The sequence below is a fragment of the Stegostoma tigrinum genome, chromosome 18 (genome assembly GCF_030684315.1).
Source record: "Stegostoma tigrinum isolate sSteTig4 chromosome 18, sSteTig4.hap1, whole genome shotgun sequence".
Classification (NCBI taxonomy): domain Eukaryota; kingdom Metazoa; phylum Chordata; class Chondrichthyes; order Orectolobiformes; family Stegostomatidae; genus Stegostoma; species Stegostoma tigrinum.
The window spans coordinates 57682564-57705337 of record NC_081371.1 but is presented as its reverse complement, the minus strand read 5'-3'; the positions used below and the strand labels follow the sequence as shown (position 1 = coordinate 57705337).

Below are 22774 nucleotides of genomic sequence, written 5' to 3'. Positions count from 1 at the left end.
GTGTCTGATACTCCCTCTTGCACTAACATCTGAAGAAGGACTGAGGCTCCAAAAGCTGGTATTTTCAAATAAACCTGTTGGACTATAACCTAGTTTCATGTGATTTCTGACTTGTGCACCCCAGTCCATAACTAGCACCTCCACACTATGCCCTCTAGTTTTGCACTCCCCTACCCTGGGGAGAAAGACCTTGGCTATTCACTCTATAAATCTCTATAAGGTCACTCCCTCGGCCTCCCACAATACAGGGAAAATAGCCCCAACCTATTCAGCCTCTGGGTCAAACCCTCTAACCCTGTCAATCTGTGTAGATTGTAACAAGAACAAAGTTGCTGGAAAAGCTCAGCAGGTCCGGCAGCACCTGTGAAGGAGAAAACAGAGTTAGTGTTTCGGGTCCGGTGACTTCCTCAGAACGGTCCAGAAACATTAACTCTGTTTCCTCCTTCACAGGTGCTGCCGGACCTGCTGAGCTTTTCCAGCAACTTTGTTCTTGTTCCTGATTTACAGCATCGGCAGTTCTTTTGGTTTTTATTTGTGTAAGAGTGTAACCCTGGCAAACTGTGTACAGAGATGCTGCTTGGCCTGCTGTGTTCATCCAGCCTCACATTTTATTATCTTGGAATCTCCAGCATCTGCAGTTCCCATTATCTCTGAAACTGTGTACAGTGTGGATTCGGGGTTACCGTGAAAATGGCAGCTTCGCACTTTATTTTGTTCAAAAAGCACACAACTTATAGACCATCCTGCTCCTAAGATGCTGCTTGTTCATCCAGCTCTACACTTTGTTATCTCAGCTTCACATTGGCTCTGCACAAGACAAAAGTCAATGGGGAAGACCTGAAAAGAGCAAGTGACTCCCGGAGAGACACAGGAATCGTGCGAGGCTTCGGCTTTGGAGTCAGGGGACTATTCTCAGAAGGTTACTCTGTGTTTGCTCTGACGCTAAACTCTTTCCGTTGTTTTGTTGGTTCCTCACATGGGCGGATACAATGCGCGAAAGCAACGCCAAAGCTCAAGAGAAAAGCCACTCAGATGTAGGCAGCGCCTGAGAGATTCCCTCAAACTTGTTTGCGGAAGCTCCCGATCGCCTGAAATTCCTGGCGGAGTGGAACGAGCGAACGAACGGGGTGGGGTCTGGACTGAGTTTGTGTGTCCGCGCGGGGGCTCAGTGTTTTTGTCAGAGACTCTCCACAGAAAAAGAAAGAGAAAAAAGACAATATTATTATTTTAGAGATAGTTTTTTTTTGTTTTGCGGTCTCCCGTTGCTACCTGGAGACAGAAAGATTCCCTTCAGATCGCTTGCTGTCTGAAGGGAGGGAGGACGCTATTTTGGTGCTTGACTTTTTTTTAAAAAAAGAAAATTACTTTTAGCCCAAGCCAAGGACGGTATTTAACAAGAAAAGGAGATTTTTTTTAAAAAAAAGTGTTCAAGATGACGGATGTAGATTCAGACGAGGAACAATTGGAGATGGAAGAATTTCCTGACGGTGAGTCATCAAACATATTTTAAATATGGGGTTTCGTTTTTTTTAAAAAAAATAAAACTTCTGAACACTTAAACCCCAGAAATGATCCAGTTCGTGTCCAATTTTAATTTTTGTTGAGCCGCCTGCCCCCATGCATTTGCCATGTTGAGCCCTACTTGAACAGAATAGTGTTGGAATTTTTAAAAAAATTTACTCGCATTTAATGACTGAAGGTTTGCTTTCTTGTGTTTTGGTATTTTTTGTTCCCAGCCAAAAATCACTGGCTGCCGTTTTCTAAAATCTCCCTACACGATCGAAAAGCTTGACTTGATGAGGAAGTGGGTACTGTCCAACCAAACAGATTGAGAAACTTGGCTTATTAGTTTGTGCGTTTTTCATGAGCCGACCCGCCTTATTGTGTGTGTGTGTGTGTTTTAGAAGTGTCGTATAGAGACGTACAGCACGGGAACAGACCCTTCGGCCCAACTCTCATCCTGAATTAATGTAGTCCCATTTGCCAGCATTTGGCCCATATCTCTCTAAACCCAACCCTAGATGCCTGTTAAATGTTGTAATTGTACCAGCCTCCCGCCACTTCCTCTGGCAGCTCATTCCATGCATGTGCCACCCTCTGCATGGGAATGTTGCCCCTTTGGTTCCTTCTAAATCTTTTCCCTCTCACCTTAAATCCATGCCCTCTGATTTCAGACTCCCCTACCCTGGGGAGATGACCTGGAATATTCACCGTCTATTCTCCACATGATTTTATAAGCTGCCATAAGGCCACCCTTCAGCCTCTGACACTCCAGAGAAAACAGCCCAAGACTACTCAGCCTCTCCCTACAGCTCAACAGAAAATCATAGAAGACAGGAGCATGAGGCGGCCATTCGGCCCTTCGAGCCTGCTCCGTCATTCATCACGATCATGGCTGATCATCCAACTCAACAGCTTAACTCTGCTTTCACCCCATAACCTTTGATCCCATTCATCCAAGTGCTCTCTCGTGTTAAATACATTCAATATTTTGGCATCAACTATTTCCTGTGGTAAAGAATTCCACAGACTCAACATGCTTCAAATGAAGAAATGTCTCGTTATCTCCGTCCTAAATGGTCTACCCCGAATCCTCAGACTGTAACCCCTGGTTCTGGACACACCCACCATCAGGAATGACACAGTGTGGAGCCAGAGGATCGCAGTAGGCCAGGCAGCATCAGAGGAGCAGGAAAGCTGATGTTTTGGGTCTTGACCCTTCTTCAGAAATGGGGGAGGGGAAGGGGAAGGGGTCTCTGAAATAAATGGAGAGAGGAGAGGAGGGGTGGGGCTGGGGAAGGTAGGTGGGATGGTGATAGGCGAGTGCAGATGGGCGGTAGTGGGGATTGGTCAGTGAACATTTATCCTTCACCTGCACATCCGCTAATGTGGTCAACTGCATCCGCTGCTCCGTGTGTGGCCTCCTTTACATCGGTGAGAGGAAGCGGAGGCTTGGAAACTGCTTTGCAGAGCACCAGTGCTCTGTTCACCACAAATGACAACACATTCCAGTTGCGAACCACTTCATCTTCCCCTCCAACTCCCTGGACAATGTGTCCATCCTGGGCCTCCTCCAGCATCACAATGATGCCACCCAGAAACTGGAGGAACAGCACCTCAGATTCCACCTTGGAAGCCTACAACCCAATGGCCTCAATGTGGACTTTACTAGTTTCAAAATCTCCCCACCCTTGGCCTCATCCTGTGACCCTTGCTGTCATCCATGCCTCCTTCACCTGATACAACCTGTTAGTCTTCTCTCTCAATCTGCTCCTCCCACCTCACTGACCAATCTATGAACCACTGCCAACCTGCAATTCACCTAACACCATGCTACCTACTTTCCCCAGCCCCACCCCCTCTTCTTATTTATTTCAGAGCTCCTTTCCCCCTCCCCATTTCTGAAGAAGGGTCCTGACCCAAAAAGCCAGCATTCCTACTCTTCTGTAGCTGCCTGGCCTGCTGTGTTTCTCCAGCTCCACATTGTGTTATCTCTGACTCCAGCATCAGCAGTACTTACTACGGTCACCTTCAGGAACATCCTGCATCTACCCTGTCCAGTCCTGTTAGAATTCTATAAGTCTCTGAGATTTCCCTCATTCATCTGAACTCCAGCGAAAACAATCCTAACTTAACCAATCTCTCCTCGTACGTCAGACCTGCCATCCCCGGAATCAGCCCGGTAAACCTTTGCTGCACTTCCTCGCGAGCAAGAGTATCCTTCCTCAGAAAAGGAGAGAAAAACTGCATACAATATTCCAGGTGTGGCCTCACCAAAGCCAAGCCTTTGTTTGTTTTATTTCAGCACTTGCTTCTGACTGAATTCAGTTTCAGATTACAGAAATAAACCAGTTGGATAATGTTCAAGTGAAGTCCGTTCCACTTTCTGTGAGACTTCTTCAGTTGATTCCTCCCACTGAATGTCACTTAGTTTCTCCTTGCTCCTGGTTAAAGGGCTCAGCTGTCCAAAGAGGATCCAGCAATAATACCCACTAGGCCATCGCCTCCCACCTGTAGCTGCAGTATTTGGCTGGTCTAGTTCACTTTCGGCTTAATGATTACCCTCACTCAGGATATTGATTGTGGGGATTTGGCACTGGCAATGCCATTGACCATACAGGATGATAGTTAGGTTACCTCTTGTTAAGATTTATTGCTTTGCACTTGTGTGGCACAAACATTACTTACTGTGTATCTGCCCAAGCCTAGAGATTGTTCAGGTCTGATGAAGGGTCTAGGCCCGAAACGTCAGCTTTTGTGCTCCTGAGATGCTGCTTGGCCTGCTGTGTTCATCCAGTTTCACACTTTGTTATCTTGTTCAGGTCTTGTTGCATTTGGACAGACACTGCTTTTCTGACTGAGAAGTTACAAATAATTGTGCAATCATTGTGAATATCCCCCACTTCTGATGTTATAATGGAGGGAAAGTTATTGAAGCAGCTGAAAATGGTTTGCCCATGGACAATACCCAAAGGTGCTACAGGTATTGCGTGGTAATGTCCCTGCCTTTGAGTCAGGAGGCCTGGGTTCAAAACCTACCCGCTCCTGAAGTGTGTCTGAGCAAGTTGTTTTAAATTATCTGAAGGAACTACAGGGCTTGTGTGTCACCATGGCAGTGTCCCTACTGTTGTATTTAAATTGCCACAAGCTACCTTTAATTCAACTACTTAAAAAGAAATCTCAAATACTGAAACAATTATTTAAACGTTATTGTATGTAACAATCAAAATACAACCATTCAAGTACGCAAATTAAGCCTCACAACTCAACTTGGTCAGTACCTGATTGATAATGGAATTTAGCTACGATTCCAACCAATCTATCTCTGGATGTGCCCAGGGCTCAGTCCTCATGTAGTGTTGTTCTTTCAAAGTTCTCCTCCTAAGGAATCCTATTTTTACACAGTTTGTTTTGCCCTGCAAATTTGTGGTGTGACATTATTGACGATCCTTTCATCCACAGTTTTCCAATCCGCGACTTGCCTTCTTATCAAAAGGCTGTTTCTTGTTACATTCAGCATTGGCTTGTCTGTTTGTTTTCCTGCAGTTAACACCTTAAATTTTTCTGCCAGCCCACCAGTTGTCCTTGTGCCATAAGGTTGCTGTATCCAGAAGTTGTTAAAATAATTCTGTTTAGCTTCTATTCCCAGGCATGGCTAATTGCTTTCAATTTCTGTACAACAGTTTGTCTTTGTCGCTTGACATTTGTTCCAGACAGAGCTATTGCTGATTCTTTCGATCTATGAACCGTTATTGAAGTTTACACTAGCAGGCTATCTCTGTGCCAGAAGGCTTGGGTTCAATTCCCATCCAGCCCAGAAGTATGTAACCTCGAACAGTTTGATTGGAAATAAATATCTATACAATAAAACCCCTAAGAAACTTGGCGTTTTTGTGGTATAGTGATAGTGTCCCTTCCTATGTACCAAGCAGCCCAGGTTCGACTCCCACTTCCTCCAGGTGTGTGTCATTATGTCTAAACAGCTTGTTTAGGGAAAAAGTACCTACCAAATACCCACAACCATCACCATTCATGCTAGATATGACTGTAACATGTACAGTGCGGATTCCAATTCACATTAGTTTTGTTAGTGCTTTCGATAGCATGCCTGTTTCAAATTCATTCATAGGATGTGGCTGTCACTAACTAGTGCTGGGGTTTAATCATCTATTCCTAATTGTCCAGCGGTTTCATGGTCATCGTTAGACTCTTATTTTCCCAGCTGGTTATTGAATTCAAATTTTGCTGTGGCAGAGATTTGAACTGAAGTCCCACAGAACATTGCCCAATAGTCTTGTGATAATACCACTAGGCCATCCCTTACTCCTGGTTTGCTCAAGCTGTGAAGAGGCCAGGAGCTAACTGGAACTGGCAAAACCCAATTTGAGCATTTGTGTGCCGGATTTTGTTAAGTATTCCTTGACTGTGCTATCAATGATGTCTTCCATTGCTTTGCTAATGATTGACTGGTCGGCCAATTTGGATTTGTCTTGCCTTTTCTGGACAGAATGTATCTGGGAAATGTTTGGGTAGATATCAATGTTGGAACTGTCCTGGAACAGCTTGGCCAGAGGCAGGGCCAGCTCTGGAGGACAGGCCTGCAGGACCATTGCCCTATTTATACTCTCTTTAGATTGTAACGTACTCAGGAGAACTGTCGAACAAACGTTTGATAAAAGTTTGGCTGTGTTACTTTGCAATTCAGTTCTTGCAGAAATAAAACCTGGCACTTGATTTTTTTCATAGTTTTGTTAATCTATGTTGCTACTTTTTAAGGATTTATGTTTTCATTGAAGCAAAACAAAATTCTTTTAAAATTGGTGACAGTAATATTGTTTTGTGAATTAATGTGTGTATAGCAGTGAGGAACTGGTTGCATGTTAATAAAATGTGAGGCTCGATGAACACAGCAGGCCCAGCAGCATCTCAGGAGCACAAAAGATGCTGCTGGGCCTGCTGTGTTCATCCAGCCTCACATTTTATTATCTTGGATTCTCCAGCATCTGCAGTTCCCATTATCACTGATACAACTGGTTGCATGTGTTGTTTTAAGAAACCATCTATCTGAACAACATAATTGTTGAATAAACCAAAATCAATTGGCCTACCTGAAATCAATTTGGGTTAGGAATGCAATTGAGTAAACCCTGTAGTATAGATTCTCAATTTAGCTTCCAAATTAGAGTATTAAGGAATGACAACGTTAGTTCTCAAGATGTTTTTAAGTGATGTATTATTACATTTTTATTTAGCGAGCATGAGTTTGACTTTACGAGTACACACCTTTATTGCAGGCAAAATTATGCAAAATGTGTGTGAAGATACTGGCCCACAAGACTGCAAACAGGATGCTTACCTACTTTGCAAACTACCAAATGTGATCACTGAATCACAAATTTGACTCCAGTTAGCACTACTGTAAGCTGATTGGCTAATTGTATATGTCAGGCAAAGCAGCTGAACTTCTTGTAGGTACCTGCATGTTGCACATAACCAACTAAAAACACATTAGATAACTTGTTGATATTTCCCTAATTAACCTGTTCAGAGATGTTTCTACATGCCTTTGGAGCAGACAGGACTTCAACCCGAAATGTTTAGAAATCACAGGGCAATTAATTTGTTGATGACAGTTATCGATCAAAATCCTTAGTATAACTGAAAACATTTGTAAAAGTTAGAAACAAAATAAGGTGCAATTCTGTCACTTGCTGGTTACTTTCATGTATCTGTAGGAGACTTGAACCACATGTTTGTATGCAATGCCTTTGTATTTTACAAGAAACTAATACATCAAGTGATCAATACCAAATGTATTTACTAAAAAAACACAGTAACTTAACAGCTTTGAACATATTGCAAACAATTGGATTAAAAAAATTGTTAGTGGGATGTGTGTGTTGCTGGCATGACAGTATTTATTAGTGGTTTCTTCTGACTTTTCATAAGGTGTTTTCAGAAGTCACCTCTTGAACTACCGCAGTCCATATGCACTCACAATATCTTTATAAGTATGGAGTTCCAGAATTTTGATCCAGTGGTAGCAAAAGAGTAGTGTTGTATTTGTTGATGGTAGTACTCCCGTGTGCCTGGTGTTTTTCCAAATGTGGAAAACACCAAGAGTTGCTGTGGTGCAATTTTGTAGAGCATATACACTACTGTCACCATGTGTAGGTGATGGAGGGAGTGAATGTTTAAGGTGGTGGATGAAGTGCCGATTAAGTGGCAGCTTTGAAACAAAATCTCAAATTGCTGGAGAAAGCCAGCAGGTCTGGCAACATCTGTGAAGCGAAAGCAGAGTTAACATTTCGGGTCCTGTGACCCTTCTTCAGAACTACTGGTAGCTAGGAAAAACCTGGCATATGTGTTGAAAACAGAAGGTGGGTGTCAAGGGGTGGGAGCAATGGTAAAGGAATAAGCAATAGGTGGATCAGAGCCCAGAGACAGAGAATGAGTTAGGCAAATGAAAGGATTAATAATGGTAAGCCAGGAAGAACACGAAAGTGCTAACGGGGACCATAGGTAGATGAAAATGGTATGGCTATGCTGAAAGCAGCCTCTGTAATGATAAGGCCTAGGGTATGGAGATGGGTAACTGATTATGGAAGGAGGTGTTCAGGCCTTAAAATTGCTGAATTCAAAATTGAGCTCTTAAGCCGATAGAATCCTCAAGCAGAAAATAAGATATTGTTCTACCAGCTTGCACTTAGCTTTGTTGGAGCACTACAGCAAGCCTGGGACAGAGATGCTGGCCAGGGAGCATGGTGGTGTGTTGAAGTGGCAGGTAGCTGGAAGCTTGGGGGGTTTTTTTGCAGAACAGTAGGTTAGGTTATTTTATTTTTGGATTGGGATTATTCCACGGCACAACATCGTGGGCCGAAGGGCTTTTCTATGTTCTATTTATTTTCTGTCTGCAAAGTAGTCACCCAGTCTGCATTTCATCTAAGACGTGCAAGTTGGGTTGAGTGCCGTGCTAAATTGCAGGTAGTGCTGAGGGATGTGCAAGCTAGTGGATTAACCATGGAAAGTGCAGGTTTACAGAAATAATATGGAGGGGGGGGGTTAGGTCTAGTTGGGATACTCTTTGGACAGTCAAGTGGGCTCTGAGTTAAATGGCCTGCTTCCACACTGTCTGATTTCAATGATTGTATGTATTGTGAGCAGCGAATACAGTCGATTGGACCCTAAGTTGCCTTGGGGTAAGAGGTGGAGATGAGTGGGAGGAAGGACCGGTTAGGGATACGGGACGAGCTGGGCTGGTTTTGGTTTGCGGTCGTGGGAGAGCAGATTTTGAAGCTTGTGAAATCCACATTGATACCATTGGGCTACAGGGTTCCATGCATCCTGACTAAGAGGGCTCTTGTGGTATCTCTACCTCTGGGTCAGGAGACTCCGGGTAAAATCCCATCTCTCCTGGGCTGCATAATCATGTCTCTGAACCGTAAGGTTTAAATAAAAACCTGCTGTATCCTAAGCCAACACTTTCATGCTTTGTTGTTTCACAGAAACACTTTCTGTACTTTCTCCATCTGTGTTTTCAGCTTCAGTCTGCAAAAGCGCACTCTGTCTCTGCACTTTCAACTGGGTCAAATTCTCCATGTGGAAATGGCAGTCTAGATACCTAGCCCTATAAACACAACTTCTCAGCGCAATCTATCTGCTTGTCTAGGGAAATGAATATTTGGATAACAGTGAAATGGTAACGGGTGCGCTAATGTATTTTTCACCTCAGATACTCCTTCCTTAGTCATACATTACATGATATTCACATTTCTCTCTTCACAAGCTTGTATGATACAAGGCAGACAAAGTGCACTGGTCTATGTTTGCTTCCAAAGCTAGATTTACCTGGAACGGGTGTGCGAGCGATAGCCCTTCAAGAATTTGCGATGTTTTTGGATTTTAGTGGAACATAATGATAAACAATATACTCGAAAATATTATGCTTCAAGATTAATTACCAAATTGTTTCCACATGCCAAACAAAGCTTCAGGGTCACTTCACATCAAACATGGCTGACCAGGAGATTCTCCTCTTAACCCTGTCCTCAGTGGATTAGAGCAATTTTCAGGTTGATGCTCCATTTGTTTCGCTATTTAATGAAAGCACCTTTCTTGATCTTCAAGTCCTGGAGTGGGACTCAAACCTGGATTTTCTGCATTAGAGGCAAGGAGCTACACTCTGTGCCACAAGTCCTCCATCTGATATTCATATTGATGACCATCAAATCTACCTTTTCCTGTCTTTATCCTTTGCTCTTATTTCACCTGTACAGTCTTGATTATTGTGAAGCTAATTCAATCCTTTGTTTCTCCCCTTCAATACCACACCTTTGACTGCAAAAATGTTAGAGATGAGAGTAATCTCATCATCAGCATGTTCCTGGAATTTTGCATCCTGGCCTCTCTGTAAACCTTTGGCTTACTTCCTTCTGGGTCTTTGCTTTCTATAGTGTTGCCTCTCTCATGATAAAATTGTATGGAGACATCGATTTGTATGGAATACTTCATACTGTGTTACTCTTGGCGTTTCCAAATCTCCTCCCTCTTTTGAGAAGCTTCTTCCAATCTATCCTCTTGACAACACCTTTGTACCATGTGTCGCATCTTTTCCTCAAACTGTTCCCACAACCTTTGCAAAATGCCGTGCAAGAATTTACAAAGTTATCGGATTATCATCGCTGCTTTCAAAAATATTATGCTTCAAGATTAATTGCCAAATTGTTTACACATGTCAAACAAAAAACAAATTATTCTTTTAAATTTTATTTCCCATTATGTTAAGATGTTTATCTTTCCAAGTGGATATATTCAATAATCCTTCCACAAACAACACTCTCAATGTTGACCTATGAATTTTATGATAAATGTTCACGTGAGTTCATAGTTGTGGTGACCACACAGTTGTACCTTGGAATGGTGACAGCAAAATGTTTTTAATTTCTGAGTTTTCATTTGAACCAGTAGAGATGAAATTTCTTGACTAAGAGTTTCTAATAATACTAATGTCTCAGAATTATTATTGAGTAATCCACCCCTTCACTAAACGATGCGACTTAGCTTCTTTAGCAGGCTTTACAAATGTTTATAGTAGAGGAGTCAGGAAAGGGGGTAAAAGGAAGCTTTAATTTATGAAGTGAAACTTAGTCTCTTTGAAATGCACAAAAATGTCACAGACAGTGAATTACTTTTGAAATTCAGACATTATTGATATATAACCACCTTGCGAATAATAAAACCCTGCAGAGGACAGTGATAGGATTAGTTGCCTTAATGTTGGTAGTGGTAAGTCAAGAAGGAAATTTAAGCATGATCCCAGGAAATTTCCCAGACCTTTGAAAATATCATGGGACCTTCAATGGAAAGCTTCCTCAGAAGGATTTTTTAAAAATAATGTACTGAACTATAACAGCCATGGAGAAGAAGGAATCCATGTGAAAGTAGACTGTAGAGATAACAAAGTGTGGAGCTGGATGAAGAGGCTTCGCAGTGAGGTTAAAATTGAGAACTGCAGATACCAGAGAATCCGAGATAACAGTGTGGAGCTGGATGAACACAACAGGCCAAGCAGCATCTTAGGAGCACAAAAACTGATGTTTTGGGCTTAGACACTTCATCAGAAAAGGGGGATGGAGAGACGGTTCTGAAATAAACAGGGAGAGAGGGGAAGGAGGATCAAGGTGGATAGAGGAGAAGCAAGAGAGTTGCAGTGGGAGAGAAAACCCCTGAGGTTTGTCCGGAGGGAGGAGGGTAACGTCTTCACGTTAGGCAGCCTGGCAGAGGCTTCGCAGTGAGGTTAAAATTGTGTCAGAGATAATGGGAACTGCAGATGCTGGAAAATCCGAGATAACAAAGTGTGGAGTTGGATGAACACAACAGGCCAAACAGCATCTTAGGAGCACAAAAACTGATTTCCGGAGTAGACTGTATTTGTCTGTTAGTACAACTATTCGTCAAACGGTTCTGTAAAGTGCTTAAATACTGCGTTTTATCTATCATGCCGAATCAGAATCCTCTGTTTGCCTGAGTCCATTATATGCACTCATAGAAACAATACACTACTCCAGAGTCTAGGACTAAATCTTGTGTTATCTGAGGCTTTTTGTTCGGGGGGCTTGTCACCATGAAGTGGTCTAGTGAGGTGTGTCATTTTATTTTCTCAAACTGTTGTCATTAAGTAGCTACCAAATCCCTATGGTGTTCCTCACATCAGTTCCAACCCTACCTTACCATGTGCTGTTTCCAGCACACATCTCCACTCAGCTGATATCCTGGAACTCACTGGCATTTTTTGAACCCGCACCATCTTTAAAAGCTTCTTTTAAGTCTGGCGTTGCCCTGCACCATTCCTAACATTTGCCCTGGACAAAGCAGACATGGGAAAATCCTCATTAATAATGTGAACTGCAGATGCTGGAGAATCCAAGATAATAAAGTGTGAAGCTGGATGAACACAGCAGGCCAAGCAGCATCTCAGGAGCACAAAAGCTGACATTTCGGGCTTAGACCCTTCATCAGAGACTCCTCACTCCACTTTGAAGGGAATGTCCTGAAGCTCCTGTTGGACAGGGAGGTACAGGGGCAGGACTTTCACTTTTCCTCTTCTTCCCTGACCACCACCCACCCAGGACCAGTAGGTGAAAGCCACAACACCAGACAATGCCAACCCAGTATGAAATTGCACTGGCCTGGGATCCAATCTGATTCTCCCTGAAGGAAAGCCTGGCAGTTAACGATGAAGATCAATTTCCTCCTTCACTGTGCAAGGACAAGTACCATCATCTTCTCTCTGGTACCTCCCCATTGTTGCATCGGACTTCGACCAAGGCTCATGCTGCTTCACACTCTCTGTTGCCTTCAACATCTTCCCTCACTTGCTGTTACCACTCCAACCCCCGCCCACCAGCATCACCTAACCCTTGCATGCCTTCTGTGCTGCCTAAGCGCTCACTCAGAACACCTCACCACCTGCACCAACAGTGACAGCTTTGTCACCCACTTACATTTCCTTTAATACATGCCTGTCTCTCATTCCAAGAGGAAAGCAGCCCACAGTAGGGCAAAAAGAGTCAAGATGGGCATTGTATCCTTCCCAAAATTAGTCAAGAAAATCCACAAACCTGTCTGCCCTGGTCGACCCATAGCTTTTGTGCTCCTGAGATGCTGCTGGGCCTGCTGTGTTCATCCAGCCTCACATTTTATTATCTTGGATTCTCCAGCATCTGCAGTTCCCATTATCACTGACCCATTGTCTCAGCCTGTTCCTGCCCCACCGAACTCATCTCCACCTATCTGGACTCCATTTTCTCCCCTTTGGTCCAGGAACTCCCCACCTACGTCCGTGACACCACCCACGCCCTCCACCTCCTTCAGGACTTCCAATTCCCTGGCCCCCAACACCTCAGTTTCACCGTGGACATCCAGTCCCTATACACCTGTATTTCTCATGCAGATGGCCTCAAGGCCCTCCGCTTCTTCCAGTCCCGCAGGCCCAACCAATCCCCCCCACCGACACCCTCATCCGCCTAGCCGAACTCATCCTCACCTTCAACAACTTCTCTTTCGATTCCTCCCACTTCCTACAGACAAAGGGGATGGCCATGGGCACCCGCATGGGCCCCAGCTATGCCTGCCTCTTTGTAGGTTACGTGGAACAGTCCCTCTTCTGCACCTACACAGGCCCCAAACCCCACCTCTTCCTTTGTTACATTGATCGGCGACGCCTCTTGCTCCTCAGAGGAGCTCAAACAGTTCATCCACTTTACCAACGCCTTCCACCCCAACCTCAAGTTCACCTGGGCCATCTCCAACACATCCCTCACCTTCCTGGACACCTCAGTCTCCATCTCAGGTAACCAGCTAGAGATTGATGTCCATTTCAAGCACACTGACTCCCACAGCTACCTAGAATACACCTCCTCCCACCCACCCTCCTGCAAAAATTCCATCCCCTATTCCCAATTCCTCCACCTCCGCCGCATCTGCTCCCAGGATGAGGCATTCCATTCCCGCACATCCCAGATGTCCACGTTCTTCAAGGACCACAACTTTCCCCCTGCAGTGGTCGAGAACGCCCTTGACCACGTCTCCCACATTTCCCGCAACACATCCCTCACACCCCGCCCCCGCCATAACCGGCCCCAGAGGGTCCCCCTCGTTCTCACACACCACCCCACCAACCTCCGGATACAACGTATCATCCTCCGACACTTCCGCCATCTACAATCCAACCCCACCACCCAAGCTATTTTTCCATCCCCACCCTTGTCTGCCTGCCGGAGAGACCACTCTCTCCGCGACTCCCTTGTCCACTCCACACTCCCCTCCAACCCCACTACACCTGGCACCTTCCCCTGCAACTGCAGGAAGTGCGACATTTGCCCCCGCACCTCCTCCCTCACCCCTAACCCAGGCCTCAAGATGACCTTCCATATCACGCAGATGTTCACCTGCACATCTGCCAATGTGGTATATTGTATCCATTGCACCCGGTGTGGCTTCCTCTACATTGGGGAAACCAAGCAGAGGCTTGGGGACCACTTTGCAGAACACCTCCGCTCGGTTCGCAACGAACAACTGCACCTCCCAGTCGCGAACCATTTCAACTCCCCCTCCCATTCCTCAGACGACATGTCCATCATGGGCCTCCTGCAGTCCCACAATGATGCCACCCGAAGGTTGTTGGAACAGCAACTCTCATGCCGCTTGGGAACCCTGCAGCCCAATGGTATCAATGTGGACTTCACAAGCTTCAAAATCTCCCCTTCCCCCACCGCATCCCAAAACCAGCCCAGTTCTTCCCCTCCCCCCACTGCATCCCAAAACCAGCCCAGCCTGTCTCTGCTTCCCTAACCTGTTCTTCCTCTCACCCATCCCTTCCTCCCACCTCAAGCCGCACCTCCATTTCCTACCTCCCACCTCATCCCGCCTCCTTGACCTGTCCATCTTCCCTGGACTGACCTATCCCCTCCCTACCTCCTCACCTATACTCTCCTCTGTACCTATCTTGTTTTCTCTCCATCTTCGGTCTGCCTCCCCCTCTCTCCCTATTTATTCCAGTTCCCTCTCCCCGTCCCCCTCTCTGATGAAGGGTCTAGGCCCGAAACGTCAGCTTTTGTGCTCCTGAGATGCTGTTTGGCCTGCTGTGTTCATCCAGCTCCACACTTTGTTATCCAATATGGGCATTGTTGGCTTTCTGCCTGGAGAGGCTCCTGAATCTGATTGTGGGAAATGGAGGCTACATTTGACTTACTGTGCTGGCATCTATCAAGTAAAGGCTATACCCTCTTGTCTTAATCAAGGCTGCTGACAAATACTTATGTTTCTGTGTTAAATGCTGAAATAAGCGTAAATAGTATGAGCCTGTTGTCACTGATGGAGGAGCCAAAGAACAAAAAGGTTAAGACAGTGCAATGCAAGGCAGGGATGCTGTAAGCATCCAGTAGGGTTCAGAGGAAGTGTGTGCTATATGACAGCAAGTGAGGAGCCAGGAGATGCAGCCTGCTCCACTCCATGAGTGGGGTGCGTGTCGCTGAGAGCACAGTGTTTTCGCTGCAGCACTAAAACAATAATTCCTGATACAACCCGATGTGTGGCATTGAAATGCAGAAGCATCTTACAGGTGGATCAAGATGTGCCATGAGGATTGTTAGAGGCTAGCCTGTGTCCAGTGCCCTTGAATGTGGGCTGCGTGTGCCCTGAGATGTTGATGTCCAATTTCCAACATGAAGATTGTTCAGAGCAAGCAGCAAACTGAACCTTGCTTATGGCTTTGGTCTCCCTGTTGAACTGATTTTACAAGATGTTAAGATAGTAGGCTGAAAATTAATGAGCCAAGTTTGGTTGTTAACAAAACATTTAACAGCCAACAATGACCACCCATTTGCAACTTAATTCCTACTGAGAATCTCACTATATCACTTGTGAAAAGCACAAAAGGTGGGATGAGTTGGCCCTGATGTTGAGGTGGGGCTCATTGTATTGTGCAGGCAGGTGCAGTTTAATCCCTCTCGTGAAAAGCCTGGCATTTTAGGATGAAGATCAATTTCTTTGCCCACTCTGCCAGGATAAGCACCACTATCTTCTCTCTGCAGCCTCACATTCACTCTGCCTCTACTACTGAACCCACCTCTCACCAAGGCTCATTCTCCATCGCTCTCTTTGTTGCCTTCAACATCTTCCTTCACTCGCTGTCATCTCACCGTAGCCCATGTCGCTCTGACTCCTGTAAGATTCTGACCAATGCGCGTTAGAAAGATACACCTGGCCTGCCATATGGAGCAGCCTCATGGTATAAGTGTATGTTCTGAATTCTGGGAACATAAAATTTGCAACTGCAGTACAACACTGTATTGATGTTAAGTGAAAATATCCCCATGAGATATTACAAAGCTTTTCTGCCACATTCTTCAGCTGTGGAATTTTTTTGTAACCTTTTCTGTTCTAAGGAGCTCCGTCCTCTGATATATGCAACGGTTTATTTACAAAATGAGCTAGCCATTGTTTAATGGGCCACAATTCCTGAGTGATCTAGTAAAGGATGATGCAGTAGACCTTGTGTGTTGAAACCGTAATAAATTTCCTGCATGTCTTTCTCTGCTTAGAAGATCCATAAGCTTTGAAACATTTTTCCCTGTTGTTGTGGAACTTGAAATTATGTTCCCTATTGTCACTATTCTACGCAACATGCTCAATAATAAACAAAATGCTCCAATCGAGAAGAGATTTCTTTTCTTTGAAAAGTTTAAAAATCAGCTTATTTTTACAGCGAGTACTTTGTGTTAAGTGTCTAACATTGTGAAGTTTTGTGATTTGAGCTTTGCAGCCACGCCTTGGCCCAACATTGTAAAGGGAAGTTTCACAATAGATTACACATCTGGAATGATTTAAGCAATGTAACTATCATATTACAAAATCCTTAAGCATTTGCAAACTGCTTTATTGTGGAGTTAAAATGTACTTCGCAATTAATTAGCTGTGCACTCTGAATGCCTTTTGTAATTTTGGGAAGTGAGTTATATGCTACATGTAGTCATGTAGCTTATTTTATTTTACTAATCAACAGTTTTGCTGTGGCAGCCAGAAAAAAATGTCTGTCTTCTCTGGACACTTATGTGGAAAGTTTTTGAATGCACTGGTCATATGACTTATTAGTATTAAGCTCAAGCCATTTGTGATGTTACGTACTTTAATTAATTCCATATTGCTGGAGGATCCAACAAAAGTATTTACTAGTTGGTAACTGTAAACACCCTATCCGCAGTAACTTAGCGTGACAATATTATTAACTATTTGGATTCCTCCCTCAATTAATTATATGTCCTTACTTTAATATCAGGTTAAGTTGCCATAGTCCCAAACTCTTATCTCAGTCTGCGATAACTTGTGATTTAGCTTGAGGGTTACCATGCATCACTCTGCATTGCAAACTAACTATCCAGCCAACTGACCTAAAGGACCCTCCTTTTAATATAGCTTTTTGTGCATTCACAAATAAATTTCCGGCACTATTTCTTGTCCTATAAATTTTGGATCTCCCATAGGTATGTTGAGCTTGTCTGGCCGCTTTTTAAACTGAACATTACATTTGATTTATGCATAGAATATTGAACGCTGTAGTGGAATATGCTGATTGTTTGCTGTTTCAGAGCCATTTTATTCAATGAAGGAATAAGTGATCTGTTTTTAAATAGTCTTTTAGTGGTCCAGAAGGCAGGAAAGTCGACGATTAGGTTCTGGACCCTTCTGGTCCCCGTTCTCTAGGAGTGGGTGGCACGGTGGCTCAGTAGATAGCACTGCAGCCTCACAGCACCAGGGACCCAGGTTCGATTCCAGCCTCGGGTGACTGTCTGTGCGGAGTTTGAACATTCTCCCCGTGTCTGCATGGGTTTCATCCTGGTGCTCCGCTTTTCTCCCACAGTCCAAAGATGTGCAGGCTAGGTGGATCGGCCGTGCTAAATTTCCCGTAGTGTTCAGGGATGTGTGGGTTATGGGGGAATGGGTCTGGGTGGGATGCTTCAAGGGGCGGTGTAGACTTGTTGGGCTGAAGGGCCTGTTTCCAAACTATACGGATTCTAAAAATCTATAAAAAATTTGAACATGGCTGAAAAAATTACATTTTGTTAAAGCTTTTTGCCTTTCATTCCTTGGGATATTCACCAAGAAAACCCAAGGTACTACCAATATTTAATCTGCATGGGAGGAGACTGCGATTGGTTGGCTAATCTGATTGATAGAATTTTGCTATGGAGAGTGCACCAGTTATATGATAAGTGACAGTTAACTGGGAAAATGGGCAAATCTTAAGCCAGGCAGGCAGACTGATTTGTCAAGACATTACCTAGAGAAATGAAACAACATGCTTTGGGTTGAAACAGGCATAGTGTGTGTACAGAGATAATGGGAACTGCAGATGCTGGAGAATCCGAGAAAACAAAGTGTGGGGCTGGATGAACACAGCAGGCCAAGCAGCATCTTAGGAGCACAAAAGCTGACGTTTCGGGCTCTTTCCGTCTACAAACATTTTAGGGCAGCATGATGGCTCATTGGTTAGCACTGCATCCTCACAGCGCCGGGAACCCGGGTTCAATTCCATCCTTGGGTGACCATATGGAGTTAGTACATTCTTCCCATGTCTGCGTGGGTTTCCTCTGGTGCTCTAGTTTCCACCCACAATCCAAAAAGATGTGCTGGTTAGGGTAGATTGGTCATGCTGAATTGCATTACTGTTCAGGGATTTGTAAGTAAGATGGATTCGCCATGGGAATGCAGGGTTACAGGGATAAGTCTGCATAGGATACTCTTTGGAGAGTCAGTATGGACCTGTTGGGCCAAATGGCCTGTTGCCATACTGCAGGGATTCTATGATTTGTATTAACAAAAGTAGCTTCCAGGATGTGAAAGTGCACCACACTCCCAGCCCAAATGACAATCCTTAGTTGGGTGTCAGAGTGATTGTTTGCACATTTGGGATCATCCAGCAAATGTTGTCCAATTGCAGAATGGCATCTTATGTTTGAATTCTGTAAGCATGAGCTGGTTGGATATTTCTAGAAAGCATTCAGTGTTCTACGTCAAACATAATGTTCAGACTGAAGAGAGGTGAGACAAAGTCAGGTGCTGCAAACGACTGAAGGAATATACTGCGTGATATGGTCTTTAGGATTTAAGGATGATTCACCCAGAATCACTGACATTCACATGCTAGGTTACTCGTTTATAGGATGATAAGTCATTTTGACTTGTTCACAGTGTCCTGTTATCGACAGACAGAACTGTTGTTTGTAATATGTACATAAATGATTAGGAGGAGAATTATGTGGTCTGACTATGTTCACCAATTTAATAAAGATTTGGGGCGTTGCAGACAGTGAGGAGGATTGCCACAGGATACGTAGATAAATTGGAAGGTCAGGCAGAGAAATTGCAAATATTCCAGATAAACGAGAAGTGATGCATTTTTAAAGGTCTAATGCAGGAAAGTATACAGTAAATGACAGAACCCTTAGAAGCATTAACACCCAGGGGGATCTTGGCGTACAGACCCACAGTTCCCTGAGAAAGTGGCAACACAAGTGGTTAAGGTGGCCAAGAAGGCGAATGGTATGCTTGCCTTTATCATTCAGAGCACAGAGTGTAAAAATTGGCAAGCCATGTTGCAACTGTATAGAACTTTCAGTTAGGCCACGTTTGGAGTTCTGTTCGGGACTCAATAGGAAGTATGTAGAGGCTTTGGAGAGAGTGCAGAAAAGGTTTGCCAGGATATTTGCCTGGTTTGGATTGTATTAGCTACGAGAGAAATTGGACAAACTTAGTTTCCTTTCACTTGAACGTCAAAGGCCGAGGGGAGACCTGATGGAACTTTACAAAATTAAGAGAGGCATGGATAGGATGGATAGTTGGAGTCTTTTCCCATGGTGGAAATGTCAATTACCAGGGGACGCAGGTTTAACGTAAAAGGGGGAAAGTTTAAAGGAGATGTGAGAGACTGGTTTTTTTCACATAAAGGATGGTAAATGCCTGTAATGTGCTGCCAGAGGTGGATAGAATTGGAATGTTTAAGAGACATTTTGACAGATTCATGAATAGACAGAGAATAGAGGCCTGCGTAGGGGCAAAACGTTTTTAGTTTATAAAGGAATCATGTGTTGGCGCAGACTTAGTCCTAAGAAGGTAGCTCCCCACCACCTTCATATTTCAGTCAGACTCCGTAACCTTCTACAGGACTGCTAAAAACGTAACTAACTAAGGTTAAACTTTAAATAAAAATTGTAGTGTCCGCCTTGCGGTACTGCAAGTGTTAATGGCGTGAACCAGAGAAAGCAGTAACCCGCATCCAATTTTTTTCATTGCCAGCCATTCAGCAAAATCACACATTAAAACACCATCGGAAATTGCTGAAAAAGCTCAGCATGTATGGCAGCATCTGTAGAAGCTGTTCTTTGTACTGCAGTGACTTGCTCAGGCTCCTTTAGCAGCACCTTCCAAATCTGCCTCAATTGTTTTTTATTAAATTCACTCATGAGTCTGAGGTATCACTGGCTGGACCAGCATTTATCGCTTGTCAGAAGATGGTGATGGTGGTCTTCTTGAACTAATGCAGTCCATGTGCTGAAGCCTTAATGTCCTCTGAAGTGTTTGTGTGCATTTTGTTGTTTTGATTGTGATCTTCAATTCCAAGTTGTTGTGCGTCACAATTTCTGTGAAGTACCTTGGGATAGTTGGCTGTGTTAAAGGTGCTACATCAATTCATATTATTGTTATATCAACTGATTGGAATGCTGGTTAAACTACAGCCGTACAGAGATGATTGATTTGGCTGAGTGTACACCATTTTGCCATGAACAGATCTCAGTGTGATGTAAGAAAGATCTAGGTTAGCATTTAATTGTGTGTCCAAGAGATAGATCATGAAGGTTAAGATAATTCTTGGTTGCAGCACTCTCTTTATCACATCACATCACATCAGTGGCACACCACTAATGTTAGCTCTGTTTCCTGTTGACTTAAAAGGGTAGTTTCACAACGGAAATGAGATACTTTACCGTTGTCAATAAATAGAAAACCAGGCATTCAAGGTGTGGTTACATTTTCTAGCATACGTTCCAACATGGACAAGGCTCTTGTGGTGCAATGGTAGTGTCCCTATTCCTGAGCCAGGAGTCCTGCCGACTCCAGAGCTGAGTACTGACACCCCTGAAACAGGTTGACTAGAAAATAATTCCAATCCAGTTTTAACCAGATAAAACCATGAAGGTCACCAGACCCAAAATGTTAACTCTGAATTCTTTCTACAGATGCTGCCAGGCATGCTGAACTTTTTCAGCAATTTCCGATGATGTTATAATGTGTGATTTTGCTGAATGGCTGGCAATGAAAAAAATTGGATGCGGGTTACTGCTTTCTCTGGTTCACGCCATTAACACTTGCAGTACCGCAAGCCGGACACTACAATTTTTATTTAAAGTTTAACCTTAGTTAGTTACGTTTTTAGCAGTCCTGTAGAAGGTTAAGGAGTGTGACTGAAATATGTATCACATCAAAATTTGGTTCAGTTACATAATGTGGCACAAATCCATTCTTAATAAGGTGACTACCAAGTTAAATGCTGTCTGCTGTTTTTCACACAAAGATAAGAAATTGATGACCTTTCATTTACTTTTTCTAGTTGCCTTGTGGGATGTGGACATCGCTAACTGGTCACATTTGTAGTGCCCATCCTTAGTTGCCTTTGAGAAGGTAGTGAGGAGCTACCTTTTTGCACCACTGCAGTCCACATGTTGTAGGTTGACCCCACAATTCCTCGAGGGTGGAAATTCTGGGAAAGGTACTTAATATTGTTACTACTAAGTATTTTAATATTTAATGTTTCAGATGTCAGCTGTGACTCTTTTGGTGGCTCTCTCATCTCTGAATCACAAAGTTCTGAGTTCCAGTCCCATTCTAGGGTTTAGACTTTGTCAAGACTACACCCGTGTGTTAGTGTTAAAGGAGTACCGCATTGTTGAGTCACTGTGCTGAGGCCCTATCTGCCTTGTTGTGGAGATGTAAAAGATACCATGGCTGTATGTTGGAGAAATTTAGGAGATGTATTGGCCAGGATGACAGGAATATTTGTACCTCAATTAGTGTTGCAAAATCAGATTTCCTGGTTGTTATTGTAAAAGTGTTTCAGCCTATAAGGGGGCCAGTTGGCCCATTGTGCTGTAACCAGCTCTTCAGGTGAGTATCATTAACATGTATCAATCTGCTACCTTTCCCTTTCCCATTGCACCTTTTATCCAAATAATCCTCCAAGTTCCCTCCTGAACACCTCAGCTGAACCTGCCTCAACCTTTCCCAACAATGCATTCTAGTGTCTGTCACTGTTGGAAAAAGTCTTTCACACATCTCTTTAAATCAATGCTGCCTTGTTCTTGTTCCTTTTACAAGTGGGAGCAGATTTTTGTTTTATTTTGTGGTGGGTTATTGTACACAAAGTGGCAGCCACATTTCCTAGACTGCAGTGGTGAGTGCACTTCAAAAATACTGCATTGACTGTGAAGTGCTTTGAGATATCCTGATGGTTATGAAACGGTCCAAGTAAATGTAAGTCTTTTTAAGTATCATCTCAAAGGAACGCAGTGTTCCTGTAATATAAATAGGAAAAAGAGTTTTATCCAGTTTCAAGTAACAACAATTATTGCTGGTTATGCACAAAAGCTGTTATCAGAACAAGATGAAATATGAGGATGGATTTAGCAACTTAAATATTTAATGTTACAATTTGTTTTCCTTCATTTATGAGTGTATTGACTACTCAAGGCAAACAAGTACAAGAATTCATTAAAAGCTGAGGCTAGACAGATGATTATTTTTCATTTATCTATCATGTAACAGAGGTGGGGCTAGACAGAAAACACAGTTTTACTCCTCCATGGTTAACCCCATTCATTGTCCCCACTTCTGTTACATGATAGATAAATGAAAAATAATCATCTGTTATGATTATAGCTAAAGTCAATACTGGACAAGATAGATCTTAAGAGTGAAACCTGTCCTGAAAGAGTGTAAGTTTATTTTTTACAGTTGGTAAATTTACCATGATTAGCCTCTGAACAATTCACACAAGGTTTCTAATGTTCCTAAACATGAGTGCACATTTATTACAAAAAAACTGTAAGCATGACAGTGTAGAAAGATCTTAACATTAACAGCAAGACAAAATTTCAATCTGTTTCTTGGCAATATCCTTTACAGTTACTCAACCTCAATGAAGTGTCATTTACATCTTAGT

General features: G+C 43.5%; 1 protein-coding gene across 4 annotated transcripts in view; it reads left to right on the top strand.

Annotated features, from left to right (window-relative positions):
• The first annotated feature begins 988 nt into the window (after nt 1-988).
• The window catches only part of ano6 (anoctamin 6), a 149680-nt gene continuing 127894 nt past the window's right edge, over nt 989-22774 (top strand). For 2 of the 4 annotated variants that reach the window (XM_048549483.2, XM_048549481.2), the window contains exon 1: nt 990-1487. In XM_048549483.2, the coding sequence (XP_048405440.1) occupies nt 1433-1487 (55 nt within the window). In that variant the 5' untranslated portion in view covers nt 990-1432. Of the gene's footprint in view, nt 1488-22774 lie in introns of all 4 variants that reach the window. The other 2 variants (XM_048549480.2, XM_048549482.2) reach the window with 2 other exon arrangements.